The 19,165-nt window shown below is 39.4% G+C and overlaps 1 protein-coding gene across 2 annotated transcripts in view; it reads left to right on the top strand.

Annotated features, from left to right (window-relative positions):
* Nucleotides 1-333: 333 nt before the first annotated feature.
* CTR9 (CTR9 homolog, Paf1/RNA polymerase II complex component) overlaps nt 334-19,165 on the top strand; it is a 25,704-nt gene continuing 6,872 nt past the window's right edge. The window contains exons 1-19 of one of the 2 annotated variants that reach the window (XM_007115406.4): nt 335-698; nt 2,205-2,303; nt 4,004-4,243; nt 4,758-4,875; nt 5,580-5,669; nt 6,949-7,097; nt 8,226-8,333; nt 11,091-11,198; nt 11,306-11,542; nt 11,774-11,863; nt 11,978-12,106; nt 12,217-12,400; nt 13,692-13,780; nt 14,523-14,708; nt 14,797-14,884; nt 15,027-15,175; nt 17,240-17,356; nt 17,499-17,644; nt 18,563-18,634. In XM_007115406.4, the coding sequence (XP_007115468.1) occupies nt 654-698; nt 2,205-2,303; nt 4,004-4,243; nt 4,758-4,875; nt 5,580-5,669; nt 6,949-7,097; nt 8,226-8,333; nt 11,091-11,198; nt 11,306-11,542; nt 11,774-11,863; nt 11,978-12,106; nt 12,217-12,400; nt 13,692-13,780; nt 14,523-14,708; nt 14,797-14,884; nt 15,027-15,175; nt 17,240-17,356; nt 17,499-17,644; nt 18,563-18,634 (2,444 nt within the window). In that variant the 5' untranslated portion in view covers nt 335-653. Of the gene's footprint in view, nt 699-2,204; nt 2,304-4,003; nt 4,244-4,757; nt 4,876-5,579; nt 5,670-6,948; nt 7,098-8,225; nt 8,334-11,090; nt 11,199-11,305; nt 11,543-11,773; nt 12,107-12,216; nt 12,401-13,691; nt 13,781-14,522; nt 14,709-14,796; nt 14,885-15,026; nt 15,176-17,239; nt 17,357-17,498; nt 17,645-18,562; nt 18,635-19,165 lie in introns of both variants that reach the window. The other variant, XM_024118842.3, reaches the window with a different exon arrangement.

The following is a 19,165-nucleotide window of genomic DNA, read 5'->3' on the forward strand; positions in this document are numbered from 1 at the left end:
ATGACAAACGAATAGTAGCTGCTAAACGAGAGACCAATGATTGGGTTAAGGAATTAATGATTGGATTATTCATGGCAATCTACAACAGACTGGAAAACGAGAGTGGCCAGGCCCACCTGGCAGGGGCCAAGTCCGGGGTTCGGGGGCAGAGTAAGGATCAGGAAAGGATGGCTATAATTGGCCAGAATTCCCATGTCAGTCAGTGGCCAGGCCCCGAATCCGCGCCTCATTCGTCTCACCGCCCACCGTAGGGCGGGGCGGATACGCCCTCGGCGTATTTATTCCGGCGCCAGTAGGGCATCAGGTTCAGTAGCCTCAGGCCCTCGGAAAGGTGGGCAGGCCAACGGAAGCCTCCGAGCGCTCTTCCTAAAGTCGGAGAACCTGAGCCACAGGAGGAGCCCTGCCATCGGACAGGCCCTCCCGCGGGGAAAGTTTCCGGGGCAGGGGGCGGGGCTGCCGGAAGTCGCCGGTGGCCGTCTGCTGTTCGTTGTTTGAGCTGCTGACGGGAAGGAGAATCCCGAGCTTCGGCGGCGCCGCGGGGCGGCAGTCACGACCGGAGCCCGAGCCGCCGCTAGTCTCTGGACGAGCTAGAAGCCAGGAGCACCAGCTGCGGAGCGGCGGGGCCGAACGCCCGCTCGCCTTCTGATCTCGCCATGTCGCGGGGCTCCATTGAGATTCCCCTCCGGGATACTGACGAGGTAAGTGTCGAGAATGGGGGAGGGTGGGGACCTTGAACTTGGACGATCTCCACCTCCCCCTTTCTCTCGACTTCGTTTCCGAAGCGAGAGCACCCTCTCCCCAGATCCAACTACCCGGCCGAAGCTCCGATCACGTCTTTCCCCAGCCCCTGCGCCCTCCCAGGCTGGGAAGATCAGGTCCCAGCAACCTCGAAGCCACCCCGAGAAGGAGTTCTTGAAAGTTCCCCACCAACCTGTCCGTATTTGACAGTACTCTGCTCTTTTCTTAATTCAGGAGCACAGGGGTGTGACAGTGCCTGATAAAATGTAAGGCACCTAATAGATCACAGAGGTGGGCGCAGATGTCACTGTGTTCTCTCTGCTACTCAAACTAAGTGTCTCTCCCTGGGAATATATAGGATGTCGCCCTTCCTCCCTTAGAAACTCGAGTGTCATGGTGCACCACATCTACCACACAAGGCTCCATCAACGAAATAGAGACCCCAAGATAATAGCCGCTGCAGTGTGCTGATAGAATTAACCCCGTCTCCCTTCCTGTCGCCTCTTTTATGGGTGGCCTATGGCTTGTCTGAGTAAAGCCCTCAGAATTTATGTTGTCTTATTGGATATCTCATACTCTTACTTTTGATTGAGGTACAATATTGAGATATGTTTCACTTACCGTAAAATCCAGTGGTTTTTAGTAGTGTAACCATCACCACTATCTAATTCCAGAACATTTTCCTACTGTTATTTTTGTGCCACATTCAGGAGTGTGTGTGACACAAATGATGCCTCCATGATTAGTGTGTACGGTGGCGCTCAACTTTGTATTGCCTCTAGGACTGTGCTTCTCAAGTTGTCAGACTGGGACTTCCCTGGTGGCACAGTGGTTAAGAATCCGACTGCCAATGCAGGGGAAACGGGTTCAAGCCCTGGTCCGGGAAGATCCCACATGCTGCGGAGCAACTAAGCCCGTGCGCCACAACTACTGAGCCTGTGCTCTCCAGACCGCGAGCCACAGCTGCTGAAGCCCGCATGCCTAGAGCCTGTGCTCTAGGCACAAGAGAAGCCACCTCAAGGAGAAGCCCACCCACACCGCAGTGAAGAGTAGACCCCGCTCCCCACGGCTAGAGAAAGCCCGCGTGCAGCAGCAAAGACCCAATGCAGCCAAAAATAAAAATAAAAATAAAGTGGTCAGACCGAGTCTCAGAGTCTGTGGCATGAGTCTCTGGGGTGCTTATCTGTACTTTACCTGCGTTATACGTTACTCAGGGTTTCCTCTTAGTTCTAGTGATTTGAGGACAACTAACAGGGTTTGTTTGCTATGCTTTAATATTACCATATAACGTATTGGTCATATGCTCCTTAAACGTTTCTTAATGTATGCTTGTTCAGCCCTATTGAAAGCGAACACAAATCCTATGTATAACCATACTGATGTATCTTTAGGAAAGCAGCAGTCAAAGAAGAAATGTGAATTTAAAAAAGAAAAATAAGAGTTAAAACCTACATTTTGTATTTTAGGTCATTGAACTTGACTTCGATCAGTTACCGGAGGGAGATGAAGTTATCAGTATTCTGAAACAGGAACACACACAACTGCACATATGGATTGCATTGGCGGTGAGTATTCATGTGACAAATATTTTTTATATGTTGACTGGAAAAAATACATGGTTCTGTTTTCAGATACAGTAATAGCCAGCTTGGGTGAATGATAGATAGTACCATGTATATGGAAGTTAATTGTATTAAAGGCAGGTTTACTAAGTGATGTGTTGGCCTCTGGTAAATTAGTATATGTTGGTAAAAGCAGAATTCATTTAAGTTAAAGAGTACTCTATATTGAGCATTTGATTATTTAGTGATTACTCAGTGAAGACTGGCTTATGGTTTGTAGATAAACTGAGAAAAAACGAGGTGCCACAATTTAAACAATCTAACACCCTCTGCCCTCCCCAGCACCAACCGCATAATGATGTTTCTTTTTTGTGGGAACATTATAGTAAATGATTATGAATAAAATATAGTAAATACTTTGATCATTATTCCTAAGCAAGTTTGTCACAGGTCCCTTTCATGGAAAGATACACAGGAGGCCTCTGACCTTGAAGGGTCAGAGAAGTAGATCTGGAATCGGGCTTGTGTCCAGTGCTCAAGCCTAACTCTTAAAGAGTTTCTTAGATATGGATTTACAGAGAGGTACTTTCAGTGACAAGCAGTGCCCTCCTGACTTGAAGTGCTAAGTTTTCCTAGTCTTTGGAGAACAAGACATTAATGCTTGTCACATATTTTTTAAAACCAGAAGGGAACTTAGTATTTTTTAGCACAAATGCCTCCTTTAACAGCACTTACATGAAAATTGAAGTCTTGGAGGGTTAGCATGGAACCTGTAGTAAAATAAATTCATGAAGCATTGTGGGCTGTAGGTTGTTACACTAGAAAAAATGTAGGCTTTGGAATTAGAGAGTCCTTTGTTCAAATTCCAACTCGGCTACTAACTAGACAAATGATCTACCTTCTGAGCCTATTTCCTCATCTAAAATAGGGGGTTGTTAGCACTCACCTTAAGGGTGGTTGTACAGATTAGAGATAATGTATATGAAGCTCCTGGCATTGTTTGTGGCCCACAGTAAGGGGTTAATAAATGGTGGATATTCCTTTTATTATTAATAAATGAAACAGATGCCCAGGGAAGTTATTCAGCAGACCCAAAGTCACAGACAATTTTTGGTGGATCTATAACTAGAACCCAAGTTTTCTGTTTGGAATTCTTTATACCCTCTCACTATTGCTTTCTCTCTTGGGCTCTGATTTAGTTTGAAATCAACTATAGCTAGGTAAGAAAATGGAAGCATTTGTAGTGATTATAATTTTTTAAACAGTTTTATTAGGTATAATTCATCTATAGTAAACTGCACATATTTCACATGTACCATGTGAGAATTTTTAGCATATATGTACACCTGTGAAATCATCACCACAATCAAGATAACGAATACATCCATCACCCCTAAAACTTTCCTCCCACCACTCCCTTGCCCCTCCACAGTGCCCAGGCAACCCCTGATCTGCTTTTTGTCACTAAAGATTAGTTTGAGATTTATCCATGTTGTAGCATGTACCCAATAGCTCCAAAATTTTTACTGCCAAGTAGTAGCCATTATACAGATAGACCACAGTTTGTCCATTCACCTTTTGCTCAACAATTTAGTTGTTTCCAGTTTGGGGCTATTACACATAAAGCTGCTATAAACATTTGTGTACAACTTTTTGAATTGACATATCCTCCAGTAATTGTAGTTTGATTCTTTACCTTATAGCTGGAATACTACAAGCAAGGAAAAACAGAAGAGTTTGTAAAGTTGTTGGAAGCAGCACGTATAGATGGCAATTTGGACTATAGAGACCATGAAAAAGACCAGATGACTTGCTTGGATACATTGGCAGCCTACTATGTACAACAGGCTCGGAAGGAGAAGAATAAGGACAACAAGAAAGATCTTATTACACAGGCAACCCTATTGTATACGATGGCAGATAAAATTATTATGTATGATCAGGTAAATTAAAACAGATATCTTTGAATTTATGAACGGGAAAAAAAATACCACATGAAAGTAAAATGTGTATAATAGGCAACAGATTTTCTTTCAGTTTTTCTTAAAATAACATAGTTGATAAGAATAGTCAAAAAGAAGGGTTCCTTAAAAAAATAGAAATTTCTTTGGTCCTTGTACTGTTGAAGTAATATGGGCAAATTTGGCATGTGAAATTTATCCACATGTTGAGTTGGTAATTCCAACATCCTCAGGTGAACTTCAAGCATATTTTAAGGAGTTTGAACTTATCTTTTTGTCATCGTTCCTGGCACAGACAACTTGCATTTCGGGATAGTTCCTCAATCTGCCATTAAGAATTGCTTACTGGTAGTTTAAACACATTACAGTGATAGAGGAATTTGTGTGATGATCCGCTTCCTTCCTATATGGTTTTCATTTTCATGTTACACATTTGTGTTAAATTGTGGTTAGTCCTGGATAAAGTCAAGTCTAAGTTGATGCATTTCTTTTTCAGAACCATTTGTTGGGAAGAGCCTGCTTCTGCCTACTTGAAGGTGACAAAATGGATCAGGCTGATGCACAATTTCATTTCGTACTCAACCAGTCTCCAAATAATATTCCAGCCCTTCTTGGTAAGTCATTTTTGGCAACCATCTTAGGAATCTGTATTTTTCAGCTGTGCCTAGAATGTATTTCTTTGTTGATGACTCCTTAGTAGCTGGGCTGGGCAGCAAAGTAGAAGAGCTTTATCTTATTAAAAATAAAACTGGGACTTCCCTGGTGGCGCCGTGGTTGAGAGTCTGCCTGCCGATGCAGGAGACACAGGTTCGTGCCCCGGTCCGGGAAGATCCCACATGCTGCAGAGCGGCTAGGCCCGTGAGCCATGGCCGCTGAGCCTGCGCGTCTGGAGCCTGTGCTCCGCAACGGGAGAGGCCACGACAGTGAGAGGCCCGCGTACCGCAAAAAAATAAAAATAAAAAACAAAAACAAAAAAAACTATTACAATAGATCATTGTTTCTGTTGAAATTACAGAAATAAGATATATACCAGTTAAGCATAATTTGTTATACACTTCTAAAGCGTCAATAAACAATCTATTTGGACAACTCTAAGCTACTTTAATTATTTTATAACGTTTAACATAATACAGTACCATGCTATTTATAGGCATAGATTAATATACCCTCATGGAAAACAAGTTTAAATATGAAATCATTTTTACTGTTTTCAAGTATTTCTTACTGAGAGATATATTTGATTTAGGTGAGTTAGTAGAGAGCATATGAGACTTGTGTTCTTTAATAAGTGCATGTTTATTTTAAAAAATCATTTCAGGTAAAGCTTGTATTTCATTCAACAAGAAGGATTACAGAGGAGCTCTCGCTTACTATAAGAAAGCCTTGCGAACTAACCCAGGATGTCCAGGTAAGAGAAAAACTGTAAGTCTAGGCTGTGTATGATCCAACTTAAAATATTGATATTTGATTCAAAAGCTGCATAGTAGATCATAATGTAATCTTTTTGCCCTATACTATTCTTCTTTCCAAAATCTCATTCATTTAGCAAATTTTGAAGTCAAATGTAAAATGTTTCCAGGAGAGGGTGTCAGTGTCAAATTCTTTTGTTAGGCCAAGTAAAATAGGGAATGAAAGTTGATCATTGGATTTGGCAGCATACAAATCATTAGTGACTTTGATAAAGCAGTTTTACTGGAATGGTGGAGGTGAGATACTCATTGGGGTGGAGTCAAGAGAGAAAAGGGAAGGAAAGGAATTGGGAGGCAGCAAATGTAGATCTCTCAAGGAGTTTTACTATCTAGGGAAGAGTAGGAATGAATTGACAACTGGAAAGGGAAATGGAATCAAGAGGGGATTTTTTTTAAGATGCGAGAATGTATATGGATGACAATGATCTAGTTGAGAGGGAAAATTTGATGATGTGGGAAAAATAGGGCAGGGTTGCAGGAGCAGTGTCCTTAGATGAGAACGGGTAGGATCTAGTGAGCAGTGGAGAGGTTATCCTTAGAAACATGGTTGTGTTTTGGCATGGCTTTGAAATTGGGAAGCATTTATAAGCATAGCTCTGCAGATGTGCGTGTAGTCAGTCACTATATTTAAGGCCTTAATGAAGCTTTTTGTTCTCTGTTTAAAAATTGCTCTTTAGGGGCTTCCCTGGTGGCGCGGTGGTTGCGCGTCCGCCTGCCGATGCAGGGGAACCGGGTTCGCGCCCCGGTCTGGGAGGATCCCACATGCCGCGGAGCGGCTGGGCCCGTGAGCCATGGCCGCTGAGCCTGAGCGTCCGGAGCCTGTGCTCCGCAACGGGAGAGGCCGCGGCAGAGGGAGGCCAGCATACCACACACACAAAAAAAAATTGCTCTTTAGTAATTAGATATTGAAGGTACAGTGTAGCCAGGAGCGTTGGAAGACAAGAAAAATACCACTATTATAGGTGTTCTGTTCTGTGGTAAGAAAGGTATCCCTGATGAGGGGGTAAGAGTTGGGAGGTGTGAGGGGAGAGTGGTATGCTCTGACCTCCAGTGAAACCAAGTTTGTGATACACCCGAAGATTTTACAGTGTAGTTATACCGAGGTTAATTCTGTGATTTTGCAACTCATAAATAGAGAATGTTTAAGCATTAAAAAAAATTTGAATCCTAAAAATGCCCTAGTTTGACAGACTGAATGACTTGATTTTATTTTTGTAGCGGAAGTTCGTTTAGGAATGGGCCATTGCTTTGTGAAACTTAACAAATTGGAGAAGGCTCGTCTGGCATTCAGCAGAGCCCTGGAACTCAATTCCAAATGTGTGGGAGCATTGGTGGGACTGGCTGTTCTAGAACTCAACAATAAAGAGGTATGTGAGTGAAAAAACTGTCTAGTTCCTGACTGATTTGTCAGGTGAATAGTATTGAATTATATATTGAATTATATCTCAACAGAGCTGTTAAAAAATGCAATCTTTTGGAGTCTTTTCTATTATTTGCCTTAGCAGTAAATTATTTAGGACAGTGATATCAAGTATATTTACTACATGCACCCAATTTCAAAGGGCAGGAAATGCTTTCCAGTGGCAGTGTTTCTGCAGTTAAGCTTGTTAAGAAAGATAAATTCTAGAAGTTTACCTTACTATTTGAATTTATTTTTATTATTTTTTCTTTAATTTTTAAAGATTACTTTCCATTTGCAGTTATTACAAAATCTTACCTATATTCCCCATGTTGTACAGTACCTCCTTGAGCCTGTCTTACACCCAATAGTTTGTACCCCCACTTTCCCACCCCTATATTGCCCCTCCCCCCACTGGTAACCACTGGTTTGTTCTCTATATCTGTGAGGCTGCTTCTTTTTTGTTATATTCACTAGTTTGTTGTATTTTTTAGATTCCACATATAAGTGATATCATACATTATATATCTTTCTCTGACTTACTTCAGTTAGCATAATGCCTTCCAGGTCCATCCATGTTGTTGCAAATGGCAAAATTTCATTCTTTTTATGGCTGAGTAGTCCATTTTATATATATATATATATATATATATATATATATATATATATATATATATATACACCATGTCTTCTTTATCTATTCATCTGTTAATGGATACTTAGGTTGTTTCCATTATCTTGGCAGTTTCCATATCTTGCTATGAACTTTGGGGTGCATGTATCATTTTGAATTAGTGTTTTTGTTTTTTTCAGATATATACCCAGGAGTGGAATTGCTGGGTCATATGGTAGTTCTGTTTTTAGTTTTTTGAGAAACCTTCATACTGTTTCCCACCGTGGCTATGCCAATTTTCATTCTCACCATCACTGTTTGAAATTTTTTATCCCTGATGAAAGTTAACTAAAACAAGAGCTATATTTTGCTATCTGAACTTAGATTTGTATAATCTTATTTCTTCAACTATAAAGGAAACTTTGAAAAAGTGCTATTTAAGTAATATTTCACTCAACCCTGCCATCATTGTTTTTCTTTTAGGCTGATTCCATCAAAAATGGTGTCCAACTTCTTTCCAGAGCCTATACTATTGATCCTAGCAACCCTATGGTATTGAACCACTTGGCAAATCACTTTTTCTTCAAAAAGGTAGGAGAAATTATTTATTAAAGTTGTTTAATTTTAAATCCTGATTATTGTTTTTCTGTACTGCAGGTGATACTTTATCTTTTTAATTTGGAAAGAAATTTGAATCAAGAGTTTTTTTTCAAGTTAGAGTTTGTATTAGTATCTGGGGATACTAATTAGTATCTGGGTATGTTTGTTCATTCATTCATTCATTCATTTAATAATTATTGACCCTGTATACTGTACCCAACATCGCGATAGGGATGTGGAGTTCAGTAAGATGTGGTTTCTGCACTCAAGGAGTTGTTTCATAGAAAACACAGACATGGGAACAAATGTAAATGTAAAACTAAAGGTCTCTGCCCTGCTGTGATAAAGAAATGAAAGAGGAAGTGATTAAGGAGAGTTTTCATCACCAAGAATGAGAAAGCTCTTGAACTATATTTTTAGAAGAAGGTCACTAGGTAGCTGAAAGAAGACAGGCACAGATCTATGAAATGGTCTTAGTAGTTTAGTAAGAGTGTAGCATATGGTGAAATTTTTGCTTGTTTATTTTCACATGTTGATCATGATGTAATTTTTTAGGTTGCCACTAACTCTGTAAAAGCAGTGGCATTCTAGGTTTCTCAAATACTAAAAATGTTTTTATATAGTTAGTAAGAATGAGTTTAATCAGTCATTTTGAAACCAGGTACTAAATTATACCAAGAACTTTAATTAAATAGCAGTTTAGGTAAAAGTTCACAAAACTCCATCAATCCTTATTAGTAATAGATGCTGTGTTGCTGTTATTGTTACTATTAATATGCATTGTATGCTTGTAAAATGCTAAGTACTGTTAAAAGTGCATGCTATGAATTTATATGATATTCAAAATAATCCTATGAGGTAGGTAATATTTTCCTCATTTTGTGGATGTAATGGAAGCAAGATTTAATAGCCTGAGGTCATACAGCTATTCACCATGATGCTTTACTCTCTCTGGCTGTAGAAGCATACTCCCCTTTCATAATGAATTATTAATTAAGCTTTATGCTATAGCTGTTTTAGTACTAAAAGGCAACTACTTAGGGAGAGGATGGAAATGTATCTCATATGTAAATGAAGTGTTACTGTTTAAGATAAAACAGTTACACAAGTTAGTTTGGTTTTTACTGGAAAAACAGCAACAGCACAAAAACAGAGGATGGATGATTCTAAATATTTGAGGGCATATCTAGTAGTCAGTGCTCACAGCGGTTAGGACAGCTTCCTTGAACCAAATGAGAATAATTCAGTTTTTAATTTTCAGTGCTAGTCACCCTTCCACTGCTGAAGATAACGACTTGCTTCTACTGAGAACAATCAGTATATTCAGAACCTTAAAGATTACATAGGTGAAATATGTAAATCAAGCCAGTATATTTGAGTGTTACTGAACACCTGATCTGTGATCAGCACTGTGCCAGGTGTCATGAGGTTATCTTGCACTGGATAATATGTCTTTAAGGTTTACAGAGCATGTTTACATATGTTTTCTCAGTTTGTCATTACAACAGCCCTAGAAGGTGGGCAGGGTATTTCCATACACTCATTCTAGTGAACAGTATATAAATTAAGCCAAAAGGCTGTGTCATGTAATTAAAAGTGTGGAGTTTGAATCACTTGGTTCAAATTCTGGCATCACCATTGTATATAGTTCTGTGGCTTTGGGCAAATAAACTAATAATTTCCCTAAACTTTAATTGCCTCACTTGTAAATTAGTAATAATACCTACTGTATAGGATGTGAGGGGTGGTAGTTAGGATTAAATTTAATATGCATATTAAATACTTATCTAATGTGAAACACTCAGTTCCTGATAAAAGCTGCAATCCCATTATTATTTCTAATGTTAAAAAAAAAAAAAATGTCGGGCTTCCCTGGTGGCACAGTGGTTGAGAGTCCGGGAGAGGCCACAACAGTGAGAGGCCCACATACCGCAAAAAAAAAAATTAAAAAAATGTCAAAAGTGGTCATTGACCAAATAAAAACTCTACTTCAGACCAGATTTCTAGTCAAATGAATAAAACACATTCCTATTAAAACTGGAAAGTTGTTTCTACACCTGATGTATGAACTCTGACTTTGAGACACTTGGGAGATTAATCCAAAGGAAAGTCAGGCCTAATAGAAAGGTCATGACCCATGCATTCAAATAGAGCTGAGTACAAGTCCAAGTGCTGGCACTTGCTACCCTCATGTGATAGAACATAGCCTTGGAGTCAGAAAAAAAAAAAAACCCACTAAATTGAGATTCTAGCTTTTCACCTTAGATAACAAACTTTACTTCTTTAAGTGTCTATTTTCCCATCAATAAAATGGTTATAATGACACACTTTGCAGGAAGGTTGATTAAGCTTAGAACTAATATAAGTATCATACCTAGCAGAGGGCTTTGGATATAACAGTTCTCAATAAATTGTAACTGTTTCCGTTACTGTTAATAAAGGACTTAACCTCTCTTGGGTTTTCTCATCACAAAAATAGGGACTAATGCCTCAAAGGATTGTTGTGGGGATTAAATGAAGTAATAGATGTACTAGGGAAATGTTAAGTACTGTACAACTGTTAGTTCCTATCTTCCCTGAATTTACCAGCAAGGGGAATGAGGAAAATGATTTGTAATTCTGGATACAGTGCTGTTATTGTTCATTCAATGAACAAATTTTAAAAGTGAAATTTGGGGAAGCCTTATGACTGAGACTGGTAGAGTTGTTTGGGTTCACTCAATTGAGTTTTGGATCTTCCTTGTTCAGGATTACAGTAAAGTCCAGCACTTGGCTCTCCATGCATTCCATAATACAGAAGTGGAGGCCATGCAAGCAGAAAGTTGCTATCAGTTGGCTAGATCATTCCACGTCCAGGTAAGTTAACTTTACACCCTCTTGAAATATCTAATTCTTTAATGGTTTTCCAAATCATTTAAATACTTTTGTACATATTGTTGGCCTTGTTTTATTTCATTTTTTAGGAAGATTATGACCAAGCCTTCCAGTACTACTATCAAGCCACACAGTTTGCCTCATCCTCTTTTGTGCTGCCTTTTTTTGGTTTGGGACAAATGTACATTTATCGAGGTGACAAAGAGAATGCATCTCAGTGCTTTGAGAAAGTTTTGAAAGCTTATCCTAATAATTATGAAACTATGAAAATTCTTGGCTCTCTATATGCCGCCTCAGAAGACCAAGAAAAACGAGATATCGCCAAGGTATGTTTTAATAATCTAAAATTTTATTTTATTTTCTGTTAGCTATCTCTAGATGCACATTCCTCATTTCTTGTTATTGCTAGTAGAAATATGATGGACACAGTTTTGTTAGCTGAGTTTGTTGTAGTTGAACTAACATTTGACTTATCAAAGAGGGTAGAGTAGCCACCACATTTCACTGTCATACCCTATAGTTGGAATGCTTTAGCTTAATGATCTCTTTCATCCCAGGGCCATTTGAAGAAGGTCACAGAACAGTATCCTGATGACGTTGAAGCTTGGATTGAGTTGGCACAAATCTTAGAACAGACCGATATACAGGTATTTAGCCATGTTTTCCATCTGCTACCTGATGTGTTTTTGGTAAGCCTGATGCAGTGTTTCTCTTCCTCTCATTTTCACTTACACTTTATTCTGTCCACCATGAAAATACAGGGTGCCCTGTCAGCCTACGGAACAGCGACACGGATCCTTCAGGAGAAAGTGCAGGCCGATGTCCCCCCAGAGATTCTGAATAACGTGGGTGCCCTCCATTTCAGGCTTGGAAATCTGGGAGAGGCAAAGGTAGGAACGTAGAAATAGTCCCTTCTTTTATACTATCAAGTTCAAAGCACACTTTTTCCTATGTATCAACCAAGTCTTTTAACAATGTAATTTTCTTTTCTTTCTCTTAGAAATACTTTTTGGCATCACTGGATCGTGCAAAGGCAGAAGCTGAGCATGATGAACATTATTACAATGCCATTTCTGTTACAACATCATACAATTTAGCCAGGCTGTATGAGGCGATGTGTGAATTCCATGAAGCAGAAAAACTGTATAAAAACATCTTACGGGAACATCCTAATTATGTTGACTGTAGGAATTTTAAACTTTTTTTGTGTGTATTAAAATGTCCACAACAGCAGCAAAAAATTTAGCCTGAAAAAAATCTTTCTTAGAACCAGTAGTAAACAGTTTTAGGAAATTCCCTTGCGGTCCGGTGGTTAGAACTCCATGCTTCCACTGCAGGGAGCCTGGATTCGATCCCTGGTCAGGGAACTAAGATCCTATAAGCCCCACAGTGCAGCTGCGGTGCAACCAAAAAAAAAAGTTAAAACAGTTTTGAAGGTTATATGCCCCCTTTTCTTCAAGGCAAATTTGTGGCCTTAAAAAAAAAAAAAAAAAGATGCAGCTTCTGTTAAATTTATGCTAGAAACAAAAAGAAACAACTAAAAACCAGTTGGACCATATTTTATAGACTAGGCCATCTTCAGTGGGTCAGCTACCTTTATTAGGCTTTTAACACCTCCTTGGCATATTTGGTGATGGGTTTATCTTTATGATGGGTCCTGCTTTGAATTCATATAAACATTTTGCAATGTTTATAATAGTGAGAAAGAACAGTGCTTTTCCTGGAAATAATTATTACTAGAAATGTCCTACCTTGAGTTTTTACAACCTAGGCAATGTGAAATTTGGTAAGTTTTTAACTAAAAATATTTTATATGCTGTACTTCCCTTAAAAGAACCTAAAGCTATGATGTTTTGACTCTGGTCAAATTAGGGGCTAGCAATTTGGGCCCTGTCTTACTGTTATGGATGCAAAAGTGATTTAAAATAAATAAGAATTTAGTTGAATGTCAGGCTAAATTTGAACTGAGTTGATAGGCAGTAGCCATTGTTGATTCCTGGAGAGAGTGACATTTTTGGGAGAAAATAACAACATTTGTATGGCACTTTTTTTATTTAAGTGAAGAGCCACAGTTAGAGGCCAGGTTTTCTAACTAGTAATCCCTAGTAGTCTGTGCTTTCACTGTAGTACCATATGCCAAGCACAGTGCTGTGCATCAGAGAGAAATTGGAAACAGAACAATGCTTTTAAAATAACTTGAGATGATGACTTGGTCCAGGGTGCTAGCCTGGGGAATGGAGTGGAAGAGATAATCTGAGATTTCAAACAGGAAGACTTGATGGTGGCAGAGTTGCTCTTGAATTTATTAGGTTATTAATTAGTTATATTGATGCTTGATATATTTTCACCTGTGGGACTTCTCTGTTCATTGTATTAATGTATTAATGAAAAACAATTGTTTCAAAAGTATGACTTTAAAATTATGATTCTACTTTATAGCTAATATTTTAAACATGAAAACTTGTATATTTTCAGGCTATCTGCGCCTAGGAGCCATGGCTAGAGATAAAGGAAATTTTTATGAGGCTTCAGATTGGTTTAAGGAAGCTCTTCAGATTAATCAGGTTGGTAATATTAACTCTTAGCTTTGAAAAATAATTATTTCACCATTTCCCCCCAGTAAATCAGTTTTTCCTTTTAATGGCTATCATATTTCTAGACTTGGCATCTCCCTGTTTTTTTCATTTACTTGTTAAAGATACTAAAGGGTATAAAAGTCATCTAAACATTTGGATTGTGGGGCTTCCCTGGTGGCGCAGTGGTTGAGAGTCGGCCTGCTGATGCAGGGGACACGGGTTCGTGCCCTGGTCCGGGAAGATCCCATATGCCGTGGAGTGGCTGGGCCCGTGAGCCATGGCAGCTGAGCCTGCGCGTCCGGAGCCTGTGCTCTGCAACGGGAGAGGCCACAACGGTGATAGGCCCGCGTACCGCAAAAAAAAATAAAACAAAACAAAAAACATTTGGATTGTGGCCCACGGTAAGAAATAGATTTCACACCACAGCCTAGTACATACACACATGTGTATACAGACAACTGAAATCAAAGTTTTACAAATCATTTTGTGCTCTTTCCATAGGCAGTACATTGACATTTTTACTGTATTCCATTCTGTTGCATTTCTTATGGTGATAACTAAACACTAAATTGATGTTACAAGTCACTGATCCATCTCAACTCTCAGTTTGAAAAACACTGTTGTAAATGTAGCTTGTAAACCTCTCCAGTAATCAGCTGTTGTGGAAAGATGATTGATCTCCCTGAATCCAAATTACAGATTTTGCTTCTTTTTATATGTGTGTTTTTAGGACCATCCAGATGCTTGGTCTTTGATTGGTAATCTTCATTTGGCAAAACAAGAATGGGGTCCAGGCCAGAAGAAATTCGAGAGGATATTAAAACAACCAGCTACTCAGAGTGACACTTATTCTATGCTGGCCCTTGGCAACGTCTGGCTCCAAACGTTGCATCAGCCCACCCGAGACAGAGAAAAGGTAATCTTTTTTCATCTCTTTAAAACAAAATTGATACTTATTTGATTCTTGTTTGAATTTTTTTTATAATGTTTGTATCTTTTTATAGGAAAAGCGTCATCAAGATCGTGCTCTGGCCATCTACAAACAAGTACTCAGAAATGATGCAAAGAACCTGTATGCTGCTAATGGCATAGGTAATTATACAGTTTGGATATCCATAATAATTTGTGAAATGAATGCTTTTGGAGGGATGTTTGTAGATCAGAATTTCTCTCTAGTTGTTTTTCTGGCTACAATTAGAAAATTCTAATTCTGTGAACCTTTGTATAATTTTAGGAGCTGTTTTGGCCCACAAAGGATATTTCCGTGAAGCTCGTGATGTATTTGCCCAAGTAAGAGAAGCAACGGCAGATATCAGTGATGTGTGGTTGAACCTAGCACACATCTACGTGGAACAAAAGCAATATATCAGCGCCGTTCAGATGGTAATGTCTTATTTTTCAAGATATTTTTATTTTGTGTTCATCGTTGAGCACTTGTTTCCTTAACCATTCTGGTCCTGCCTTAGAGCTGGGTGCTATCTCTTACGATACTGTGTCTATTCAGAGGCTTATAATTATATATGGTTAAGGCCAGTCTTTGGTGTCCAGACAGAGATGTGAGTCCTGGTTCCACCTTTAATTGCATGTCTTGGACAAAGGACATCTTCTCTGAGCCAGTTTTCATATCTATAAACCAGAAATAATTGTACCTTAATCTCATAGAATTTTGTGAGCATCCAGAATGAAAAATACTTGGCACCATACTTGGCACTAGTTTTCCTCACATAGCAGTAAGTACCCAGAAGTTAGTGGGATTTAATATCTGTTTGCTTGTTTTACCCTCTAACTTCTCAGATGAGAGAACTGAGTTTCAGGAAGGTTAAATGACATTTAAAATGAAACTCCATGGGGATAAGTTTTCATGGCTATAGAATTTTTTTTTTTAATTTATTTATTTTTGGCTGCATTGGGTCTTTGTTGCTGTGCGCAGGCTTTCTCTAGTTGCGGCGAGCGGGGGCTACTCTTCGTTGTGGTGCACGGGCTTCTCGTTGCGGTGGCTTCTCTTGTTGCCGAGCACAGTCTCTAGGCATGTGGGCTTCAGTAGCTGTGGCATGTGGGCTCAGTAGTTGTGGCGCATGGGCTCAGTTGCTCCACAGCATGTGGAATCTTCCCGGATAAGGGCTCAAACCTGTGTCCCCTGCATTGGCAGGCGGATTCTTAACCACTGCACCACCAGGAAAGCCCATGGCTATAGAATTTTATTATGCTTTTCATATTTGTTGATTACTTGAACTTGAAGTAAAAGAGTCATGCTTAGCATCTTTAGCACAGTAAAAAGTAAAAATGCTCTTATGGGGGAATTATTATGGTCAGAAAAAACAGGTTTCTGACCAAAGTTAGAAGACAGGCTCTGGGCTTCCTTGGTGGCGCAGTGGTTAAGAATCCGCCTGCCAATGCAGGGAACACTGGTTTGAGCCCTGATCTGGGAAGATCCCGCACGCCGCGGAGCAACTAAGCCCGTGCGCCACAACTACTGAGCCTGCACCCTAGAGCCCGCGAGCCACAGCTACTGAAGCTCACACGCTTAGAGCCCATGCTCTGCGACAAGAGAAGCCACCACGACGAGAAGCCCGCGCACCGCAACCAAGAGTAGCCCCCTCTTGCTACAACTAGAGAAAACCCGCGTGCAGCAAGGAAGACCCAACGCAGCCAAAAATAAATAAATTTATTTTTTTTTAAAAAGAATATAGGCTCTGGGAAGTGGTTAACCATTTTTCTAAAAAGGATGGGTATTATTATTATCTGGGGGCGGGGGGTATCATTATTGTATTCAGAATATTGGAAAGGTCCTGGTCACAGGGACTTACAGAACCCAGATTGCATATGGTAGTCTAAGAGGTTGTGTTTTTGGAGGTGGGCCTTCTTGATCTGCAAATTAATTTCTAGGGGTATTCAGGGAAAAACCATCTAACCCTCTTCCACAAAAAAGAACTTACCTATGACAAGATATGTTCCATGGTCAGAAAGTGATATGTTCACAGCAAAATTAATACCAGTATTGCTATATTGGATTTACTAAGAAATTAACAGCAAGAACAGTGAGACTTATCATTCTCATTGCCAGTAGGTTCCACCAGTCCTAAAGAAAGGTGGTAGAGCACCTTAGGAGCCAGGTGTATGACTTCTAATTAGTTGTCCGTGAGCCTGTTCTAGATAGTATTGCTGAAGATACAAAAAAAGACCCTCCAATCTGTTTAACCTTTCAGTGTTGGTCGAAATTTCAAATGGAAGAGCTATTTCTAGTATGTAATTTTTCTTGTCAGGTTTTTATGTTGTGAAAAATGGTGGTGAGTGTAAAATATCGTTCTCAAATTCGTCTTTGAAATTAACCATTCAAAAGACAAAATACCTTTTCACATAGCTTTAAAATCGCTTGAAATTTTGTCACAAAATGACAATATCATTTAATCCTTGTTGTGTTTTAATTAACTTTTTCTTTTATTGTAGTATGAAAACTGCCTCAGAAAGTTCTATAAGCACCAGAACACTGAAGTTGTGCTCTATTTGGCCCGGGCCCTCTTCAAGTGTGGCAAGTTACAGGAATGCAAACAGACTCTGCTGAAGGTAAAAAAGAGAACTCAATTCTATGCTGCATTGTATTTTTTATCCTGTTTTACGCATGCTTACACACCTAACACTCTATTTGACTAAAATCCTTTTCATGTCATTATACCATATGAAAGATTTGCTTTGCTTTTGTTTATAGGCTAGGCACGTGGCACCCAGTGATACAGTTCTTATGTTTAATGTGGCCTTGGTCCTGCAAAGATTAGCTACCTCTGTCCTGAAAGATGAAAAGAGTAATCTGAAGGAAGTACTCAATGCTGTGAAAGAACTGGAGCTTGCACACAGGTAAGATTTTGTAGGAACAACCTTTGAAATGCTTTGTTTCTTTAAACCCACATGGCTCAAAGGAGAATCATTCTCTATTAGAATCATTCCAGCGATTTTTAAGCCAAAGCAGACAGCTTCCGCCATGTGGCACCCAACCGTAGCCAGGATCCTGCTAGAATTGGATCACGTAGTCCGACCCCTAGAACTGGCTGGCTGGCTTTGCAAACTTGCCCTAGATTTTTCATTGACCTGACAATAATATGACCCAGCATTTTACACACTAGAAATTTTTAGACTCCACTTACGCTGGTTTTACTTGTTATACTAGTGTCTTTTATGCGATATTAGTTTTACTTAAGCTGAGATTAAGACCTTTACTCTTAAATATTGAATAAATTTATTCAGCTCAGCTCAAAATTTATGTAACCTTACAGTACTTATTTGGTAATTCAGTGTATGGTAAAATTAAAACCTGACATCTCTTCAGGTTTTGTCCAGCCTTATTTGAATTCTTGTTTAAGTATTCCTTGCCTTGCCTAGTAGATTGTAAGTGCTTTTCATGGCTTAAGCCTCCTAACCTCCATGCTGACATATTTAGTAAATTTGGTGTTTAGTAAATATTCGTTGCTGGAATTGATTTTTGGTTGTTTGTGAATTTACTGATACTGTTAACTGTAACTTTATCATCATGAACTTACTAATATTGAGTGGTATATTGGTGAGAGTCCTTTTTTAAGTGAGTTGTGTATATTTTTTTCCTACTGAGATAACAGCCCTTCATGAATACATTCATACAAGTATTAAGTATTCATTAAGTGTCAGTCAGTATGTAAGCCTCCTCTCAGACTATTTTTTTTAGAACAGATTAAAAATCTAAATGGTCTGTTTCATTAATTTTTTTTTAAGTAAAGTATTTTATTTTCTCATTCTATTTAGATATTTCAGTTACTTGAGTAAAGTTGGAGATAAAATGAGATTTGATTTGGCCCTCGCTGCTACAGAAGCCAGGTAATGTTACTGTTTATGGAAGGTGACTCTTGGTGAGGCAGTGATAGCTGTGTGGACTGGGAGAGTGACACAGTAGTGAACGGGTTTCTGACCTTTCAGAGGTCAGTCTTTCACACTCCTCTCTGGGACACTCCAACCTGGACCAAGGCTTTTTCCTAAGGGTCCTTTCAGGGAATATGGCAAAGTTCAAGTACTTAAGTTGTATGGGAAAATACTTTTCTCTTTCACTAATGTCAGCTATGTAGTCAGAATCAAGACACGATTCCTGAATCTTGTCACATGTAAAGATAGTGTTGGGAATCTTTTTAGCTGTGCTTTGGGAGGATGGTTATAATTTGCAAACTTAACATAGTTGACAGTATTGGCTTATGAGAAACTAAGTTAATTTTCCTAATTAAGACTTCCTGGGACTTCCCTGGTGGTGCAGCAGTTAAGAATCTGCCTGCCAGGGCTTCCCTGGTGGCACAGTGGTTGAGAGTCCGCCTGCCGATGCAGGGGACACGGGTTCGTGCCCCGGTCCGGAAAGATCCC

This window comes from Physeter macrocephalus, chromosome 16 (genome assembly GCF_002837175.3).
Source record: "Physeter macrocephalus isolate SW-GA chromosome 16, ASM283717v5, whole genome shotgun sequence".
NCBI lineage: Eukaryota > Metazoa > Chordata > Mammalia > Artiodactyla > Physeteridae > Physeter > Physeter macrocephalus.